The sequence below is a fragment of the Lipophrys pholis genome (assembly GCF_963383615.2).
Source record: "Lipophrys pholis genome assembly, chromosome: 15".
NCBI lineage: Eukaryota > Metazoa > Chordata > Actinopteri > Blenniiformes > Blenniidae > Lipophrys > Lipophrys pholis.
This window is the reverse complement of record NC_137642.1, coordinates 27,480,890-27,488,908: the sequence shown is the minus strand read 5'-3', so window position 1 is coordinate 27,488,908 and position 8,019 is coordinate 27,480,890. Positions and strand designations below refer to the sequence as shown.

The 8,019-nt window shown below is 51.4% G+C and overlaps 2 protein-coding genes across 3 annotated transcripts; one reads left to right on the top strand and one right to left on the bottom strand.

Moving 5' to 3' along the window:
- The first annotated feature begins 406 nt into the window (after positions 1-406).
- Positions 407-1,202, top strand: dnph1 (2'-deoxynucleoside 5'-phosphate N-hydrolase 1). Its single transcript, XM_080481928.1, has 4 exons — positions 407-558; positions 698-766; positions 843-953; positions 1,053-1,202. The coding sequence occupies exons 1-4, from the start codon at positions 420-422 to the stop codon at positions 1,175-1,177; spliced, it is 444 nt and encodes a 147-aa protein (XP_080338054.1). The 5' UTR covers positions 407-419; the 3' UTR covers positions 1,178-1,202.
- A 261-nt stretch (positions 1,203-1,463) lies between these two features.
- On the bottom strand, positions 1,464-7,345 carry dlk2 (delta-like 2 homolog). 2 transcript variants are annotated; one of them, XM_080481916.1, is made up of 6 exons: positions 7,311-7,345; positions 4,756-4,863; positions 4,421-4,478; positions 3,779-3,909; positions 2,675-2,816; positions 1,464-2,602 (listed from the first exon to the last, which is right to left on the bottom strand). In XM_080481916.1, exons 2-6 carry the CDS (start codon positions 4,838-4,840, stop codon positions 1,870-1,872), a joined length of 1,149 nt encoding a protein of 382 aa, XP_080338042.1. In that variant the 5' UTR covers positions 4,841-4,863; positions 7,311-7,345; the 3' UTR covers positions 1,464-1,869. The 2 variants fall into 2 exon arrangements, with proteins under 2 accessions (XP_080338042.1, XP_080338041.1); XM_080481915.1 differs by lacking the exon at positions 7,311-7,345 and adding an exon at positions 5,827-6,687.
- Positions 7,346-8,019: the final 674 nt, after the last annotated feature.

Below are 8,019 nucleotides of genomic sequence, written 5' to 3'. Positions count from 1 at the left end.
ATGTGCCTAAAATAGTGAGAAAAAATTAAAAATACTCGGCCCACAAAAATAAACAAGACGTGTTATTGGTGTTTACACGTGCATGAGAGAGCAAGAGCAACCTCCAAAGATCAATCTGTTTCTTAATTCATACATTTATTAATATGCCATATCTTAAATCAGTCTTTGTGAAGATGCATAATACAAATTATTTCAGCAATGAAAGCAGGAAAATTCGGTGAGTGATTATTATAGTTGGACTACAACTTCCTCAGTAGAAATATGGACTTGAGGCGCAGGGTGCCCCATCCAAGATGGCGTCGCGCTCACACATTCCGCAAGGACGCCCCGCCCCGGAACTACGTGTATGACGTCGGTTGCACGTTGCGGCAGGCAGCGCGGGAAAGCAGCGGCCGGCGGCAGTCAGACGGAGTGCGTGCATGATGAAGGTGTATTTCTGCGGGAGCATACGCGGCGGGAGAGATGACGTCACACTTTACCAGAGGATCGTCCGCGAGCTGCAGAAATACGGAACCGTGCTGACCGAGCACGTGAGCAGAACCGATCTCACTGACAGAGGTACGACCAGTAACACATACTGATAAGATGCACACACATATAGTAACAGTGTCAGTGTGTGTAACAGTGTGTGTTACTAGGTGTGTAACAGTGTGTGTTACTGAGTGTGTGTAACAGTGTGTGTTACTGTGACTTCCAGGAGAAGAGGTCTCTGCAGCAGATGGAGACATTCATGACCGGGACGTGGCGTGGCTTCGAGAGTCTGACGGTGAGGCACTGGACGCTGACCTCCAACCCTTGTCTGACCTCTGACCCCTGTCTCTGACCTCTGTGTGACCCTCCAGCGGTGGTTGCCGAGGTGACGCAGCCGTCTCTGGGCGTGGGCTATGAGCTGGGCCGAGCGGTGGACATGAAGAAGAAAGTCTTGTGTTTGTTCAGACCGTCATCAGGTCGAAGTGAGACTCCGCCCACCTCATTTTAAATGTAGCCAGGAGGAGGGTTGATCTGATTGTGTGTGTGTGTGTGTGCGTGTGTGTGTGTGCGTGCGCGATCAGGTCTGTCGGCGATGGTCCGCGGGGCGGAGGACGGCGAGCAGTTTGTGGTGAAGGATTACAGCGAGGAGCAGGTGGAGGAGGTTCTGCTGGAGTTCTTCAGACGTGTGACCGATAATAAAACCTAAAAACTGAGAAGTGTTTCTCTCACCATCTGCTGACTCAGCCTTTTTCACCCCCTGCTGACTCAGCGATTCTCTCATCCCCTGCTGACTCAGCGTTTCTCATACCCCCTGCTGACTCAGCGATTCTTTCACCCCCTGCCGAGTGAACAAGCAGTGCCATGCCTGGCTGCTGAGGTTTCTGGGACATTTATTAACGTCCAAAAGAAGTTGTAAGTGAACGTAACGCTGGTCAGCAGGTACGGCGCGCTGCCAAACCTGCAGCTCCCCCTGGAGCAGGAAAGTGAAAATGCACCGAGTAAAGACGTTTTATTCACAACCAAATAAAAATAGGTTGTATTCCGGGTTAAAACATTAACATATTCATGGCGTGAAACACATTTCAGTGAGCGAAGGTCTGCAGGGCATCGGAACAGCATCATGTTCACAGAGCTGCTCTTTATGGACACGACAGAAATGTGAAGTCACTGAGGCTGAAAGTCCAGAAGTCCAGTCCCCGACCGCCTCAGAACGTCCAATCAGGTCTGTTCATCTCACGTGTCATGAGATCGCCCCCTGCTGGCCTGTCATACGGCGTAAATCACAATACACAGACAGGAAGCAAAGTTTCTGATGCTGCTCTGAGCGAGGTGACCCCTCCTGAAGGGGTCAAGCGGGGGTGGGTGGTGGTGGGGGGGGGAGCAGGGTACACGCCCTCTCTAAACAACCTCAGGATTCAGTTTCTTCTTCTGTGGTTCTGCCGTGTTCAGGTTGCTGATGTGACGCTTGCCGCTGTTGCTCTGCGGCCGCTGCTCATCTGTCCTTGACGCTGACGTGACTGACCCGCAGGGGTTTGGACCGCAGTCCCTGTGGCAGTGACCCTGCAGGACGAGGGCGGCGGTCAGCGCCACCACAGCCAGCGTCATCGCGGCGAGTACCAGCAGGACGATGAGCTGCGGCCGCGTCATGTGGCCGCCGCGCTCGCTCACCGTTACCCTGAGCAGCCGGTCCACGTGATGGCTGCTGTTCCAACTCCTGCCAGTGGTGGCGTCCCTCTGGGCCTTCTCCCCTCCCCCCTCCCACCCTGGCGTGACCCCCCCGAGGCTGGCGGCCCTCAGTCGTGTCTCGCAGGTCTTCCCGGTGAAGCCCGGCTGGCAGACGCAGCTGAAGGCTCCGGCGCGGTCGAGGCAGCGGCCGGCGTTCAGACACGGTCTGCTGGCGCAGTCGTCCAGGTTGACTGTGCAGAAGCGTCCGCTGAAGCCCGCCGGGCACGCACACGAAAAGCGGTTCACGCCGTCCAGGCAGGTGGCGCCGTTGGCGCACGGACTCATCAGGCAGTCGTCCACGTCGGTCTCACAGCGCGGCCCCGAGAAGCCGGCGAGGCAGCGGCACGTCAGCTCCGCCGCGAAGCCGTTGGCGTCTTCACACAGGCCGCCGTTTTTACAGGGAGACCTGGAGAACAAAGAGGCTTTAGCGACCTTTGACCTGCAGGTCACCAGGTGCGGTGTGACGTCACGCGGTTACCTGCGACGGCTGCAGGGTCCGATCCGCCGTTCACACTTCGGCCCCACGAAGCCGTCGGGACACAGACAGCTGAAGTCGCCGGTGTCGGCCATCGCACAGGTCGCCCCGTTCTCACAGGGCTGCAGCGAGCAGGCGCTCAGATCTGAGAGTACACACAGTCAGAAGGGCCCGACCGACAAATACTACACAGAGTACTGCCACTACTATGAGTACTGCTGCCACTACGAGTTCTGCCACAAATACTACGAGTACCGAGTCCACACGTCACTGTGAACTCGGAGCCCCGATAAAACCGGTCACTACGGAAACAGACTGAAAACGCAGTTCTTTCACAGTAAAAGTCTCGGCGCTGCAGCAGCAGAGAGACGACTGGGAGGAAACTGCTGCCAGAGTAAAAGCTTAACTTTGAACACATTAATCCATTGACTTAACATTTAACTTAATGTGGCAGCAGACAGGTTAAATAACAAATAGGTGTAAAATCTGAAGTTCATTTAGGTGCAACACAGCAGGAGGAAGGCGACTTGGAAGCAGCTAAAAGTTAAATATAAAAACATTGTGTATGTACTTATATGTATATATGCTCTGATTGTACCTCATTTTGATTTAAATTTTAGTATTTAACTTGATCTAGGCTTTTAAATAAAAAAAAAAACTAACAAAATGTTGTTTGAACTCGTCCTCTGTTAATTTCCTACTGAGTAGAGTCACAGTGTTTAGACATTTTTATTAAAGTGGCGTCATTTAAAATGTGACGATGTTTAGGTCAACACTCACATGTAGACGTTTCTTTAGTTATATAGCCCAAAAGAAATCGCTTGTTTGTCGATCGGGTTTGGAAACAACGGACAGTCCATTTCTAGCAGCGGCTTCAGGTGGGAGGAGCCAATAGAAACTCAGGGTTTACTCGACAAGACCGGCTGTTACCGTGGCGACCGACCCTGAGCTTAATTCAGCTGCATTCTCATGAACCGGCGTTCTCGTGTGGACGGGCCCTGAACCGACTTGGAGGTCACCAGAAATTAATTTATGAGGTGAAGTCACAGTTTCCGGTGAGATGAAGGTAAAGGTGCCTGGTGCCACGCCCCCCTGGGGGTCACTGACCTTTGTCACAGAAGCGCCCCCCCCACCCGGGCTCACAGCTGCACTGCCACGGCTGCAGACAGGATCCGTGAACGCAGCCGGGCGTCGGCACGCAGCGCTCGCAGCGCTCGCCGTCCCAGCCGGGGTCACACCTGCAGACAGGAAGTAGCTGAGCTGCCGTCACACTGCTGGAGATGGTCGCCGCTGCGCGTTGGGCCGGAGTGTGTTGTGTTGTACCTTGTCGCGTCGCGTCTTGTTGTGTCTTGTCTTGTCTTGTCTTGTGGTGTCTTGTCTTGTCTTGTTGTGTCTAGTCTTGTCTTGTCTCGTCTTTTCTTGTCTTTTCTTGTCTTGTCTTGTTGTGTCTTGTCTTGTCTCATCTTGTCTTGTCTTGTGTCTTGTCTTGTTGTGTCTTGTCTTGTTGTGTTGTGTCTTGTCTTGTGGTGTCTTGTGTTGTGTCTTGTCTTGTCTTGTTGTGTTGTGTCTTGTCTTGTGAGGTCTTGTCTTGTGGTGTAATGTTGTGTTGTGTCTTGTCTTGTCTTGTCTTGTCTTGTGTTGTGTTGTGTCTGGTCTTGTTGTGCCTTGTCTTGTTGTGTCTTGTGTTGTGTCTTGTCTTGTCTTGTCTTGTCTTGTCATGTAGTGTGATGTCTTGTTGTGTTGTTTCACCTGCAGACTCCGCCCTCGTCACAGCGGCTGTTGGAGACGCTGCAGCTGCAGTTTCCTCCTGCAGGCAGAAGACATGTTGATGTGAGGACGAGTCATTTCAATTTACCTTTTCACTTTTGAATTTTATCCTGCAAATCCAACAATCTTCAGTAGACAGGAAACACTCCTTTTAACAGGGAGGAACCTGCAGAACCAGACCCAGAGGAGAACCTGGAGAACCTACGTTAGAATCGTATGAATGGTGTCTTTGTTTCCAGTGTCGGTGGTCAGGTGACCTGAGCAGAGTGTCTGTGGTCATGTGACCTGAGCACAGTGTCTGTGGTCATGTGACTCACCTTGTCCAGCAATCGGCTGAATGGCGCTGATGAAGACGAAGACCAAGTAGCTGAGCAGGACGTCTGCAGCTCGCAGCTCCAACATGACAGCTGGGGGAGGATGGAAACCTTGACAGGAGACACAGAGACTGAATGAGGACCAGGACCAGGACCAGGACCAGGACCAGGACCAGGACCAGGACCAGGACCAGGACCAGGACCAGGGCCAGGACCAAAACTCACATCACATCAGCACCACGTCTGAAACATGTTTAAATAGAAACCTTCCCAGTAGAGACTGAGTCAGCCTCCCTACTGAATCTGAGAACTGCTTCCTCATGGGAAGAACCTGAGAGCTGGAAGCTCCGCCTCCATTCTACTGGTAGAAAACCTAAGAACCTCCAGGGGGCAGCACTGAGAACCAGGTGTTCTGTAGAAAACCTAAGAACCTCCAGGGGGCAGCACTCTGAGAACCTCAGCTCTGTGAGGCTCCGCCCACACGAGCCAAAACCATCTGTTTTCTCCCCGTCATGCTTAAGAAAATTACCGTCCACACGTCACTATGAACACGGATCAAACCGGTGTGGTACATATGCCAGGCCTTTAGGTGGCGCTGATACCTGCCACAGAAATACACCAAAATTCACAAGGAGACAGAGAATCCTTCTGCTCATCCTGGTATTGGACGTTGGTGCGTCTTGTCCGTCAACCCATCAAAGCCGATACGACGTTTTAACATTTCTCCACTTCTTTTCAGGCTCCTGAAATGTGGGCGGGGCCTAAGACGTGAGGTTTCATTCCTGTCAGGATTCTTTAGACTTTTCTCTCAGTTATCGGGACACATTGACATTGAGAAGCTACTACCGTCTCGTTGAGGGAGGATTTACTTCCTCAACATATTTTCTCCAGCAGGCATGTTTAATCTGAAGAATCTGAGTCCTAACACGCAGCCCTGTGGAATGCCATAATCTCCCCAGACTGAGCTGAGAAGTTCACGTTAACAGAAACAATCACAGAAGCTTCCAAACCAGAGAAAGACACCAACAAGCAGCCGGACACGAGACAGGAGTAGAAATAAAACAGAGTCTGGACCTGGAGAAGAAATCTTCACATGGTTCCTGTCAGCCTGCAGGGGGCGCAGCAGGTCCTCCGTTCTGACGCCTGACTCGCCTCAAAAACTTTCTCTGTTTGAATTTTTCTCGACCTCAACCTCCTCAGTCGTTCTCCTGCTGCACTCGTTCGTCCTCAGTCCGACTCTCCTCCTCGGCTCCCGTGAGGCCGAGCGGCGTCTCCTCCTCCCTCCTGCCTGCCGGCTGCCATCATGGAATCAGGCTGCAGATCTGGAGCTGCCGAGGCTCCCAGCAGGTTCAAACTTGCCCTCACCTCCAACAAGTTGGAGCTTTAAACTGAGGAGACACTGGATCCCGACGGATCACTGGATCCCGACAGATCACTGGATCCTCACAGAGACACTGGATCCTGACGGATCACTGTATCCTGACGGATCACTTGATCTCGACAGATCACTGGATCCCGGCGGATCACTGGATCCTCACAGAGACACTTGATCCCGACAGATAACTGGATCCTCACAGAGACACTGGATCCCGACAGATCACTGGATCCCGACGGATCACCGGATCTGGACAGATCACTGGATCCTCACAGAGACACTGGATCCCGGCGGATCACTGGATCCCGGCAGATCACTGGATCCTCACAGAGACACTTGATCCCGACGGATCACTGGATCCGGACAGATCACTGGATCCTCACAGAGACACTGGATCCAGACGGATCACTGGATCCCGACGGATCACTGGATCCTGACACCCAAAGTCAACACTTGAACTTCAGTTTGTTAAAATGGAAGCAGATTTTACAGAATCACACTAACTTACTGGCTCATTGAAGTTCTTCGTCATCGAATATGTAAAAAATTAAAGTGTCTCCACATGTGATCTATGTGACGGAGTTCTACCGTACTGGTCCTGATAAAGAACCATATTTTTCTTTCCAAAAGGTTTGAGAAAGTGAGGTGGTTTGATATCTGGGGTCTGAGGAAACAGAGTATTTGCTCTTCTTTGTCTTGTTTTTTAAATGTCCCATCTTCTTCCTCTACTCGCCTTCATCCAGTTCAGGGTCACAAGGCACACTGGAGCCAATCACAGCTAACTGTGGCCGGGGACAGGTACACCTGGACAGGTGAGGACAGGTACACCTAGACAGGTGAGGACAGGTACACCTGGACAGGTGAGGACTCGATACACCTGGACAGGTGAGGACAGGTACACCTGGACAGGTGAGGACAGGTACACAACAGAGCGACAGACAACCACACACACTCATGTTGAAACAAACATGCAAACTCCACACAAAAGGCCCGGTTGGCATTTGAACCGACGACCCTCTCGCTGTGAGGGGAGCGACTAACCACTGTCACATACTAGAGATCAGCAAACATCCTCTGATACTGGTTGTACTCCACTAAGAGGTAAAAGACTCTCTGACATCCAGATAACGACGACCTTACGAAGGAATCGTCTCCACAGGAGGATGAGGAAGATGATCCTGACCTGATGGAGGGAGGAAGATGATCCTGACCTGACGGAGGGAGGAAGACGATCCTGACCTGACGGAGGGAGGAAGAGGAAGAAGAGTCGGAGGCGAGTCATCAACTGGTTTACTGAGTGAGAACCATAAAGACACAACCTCTAGGAGCGCAACATCCCTGACACTGAGTTTAAACTAGAAGTACCAGCAGTAACTAGTAGTACCAGCAGAAACTAGCAGTTACTAGTAGTACCAGCAGAAACTAGCAGTTACTAGTAGTACCAGCAGTAAACAATAGTACCAGCAGGAACTAGAGTAGTACCAGCAGTAACTAGCAATACCAGCCGTCGCCAGCAGTATTTAGTAGTACCTGCAGTAACCAGTAGTACCACCAGTAACCAGCAATAACTAGTAGTACCAGCAGTAAACAATAGTACCAGCGGTAAATAGTAGTACCAGGAGTGACCAGCAGTTACTAGTAGTACCAGCAGTAACCAGCAGTTACTAGTAGTACCAGCAGTAAACAATAGTACCAGCAGGAACTAGAGTAGTACCAGCAGTAACTAGCAGCAAATAGTAGTACCAGCAGTGACCAGCAGTAACTACTAGTACCAGCAGTAACTAGCAGCAAATAGTAGTACCAGCAGTGACCAGCAGTAACTAGTAGTACCAGCAGTAACTAGCAACACCAAGAGTAATCAGCAGTATTTAGTAGTACCAGCAGTAACGGGT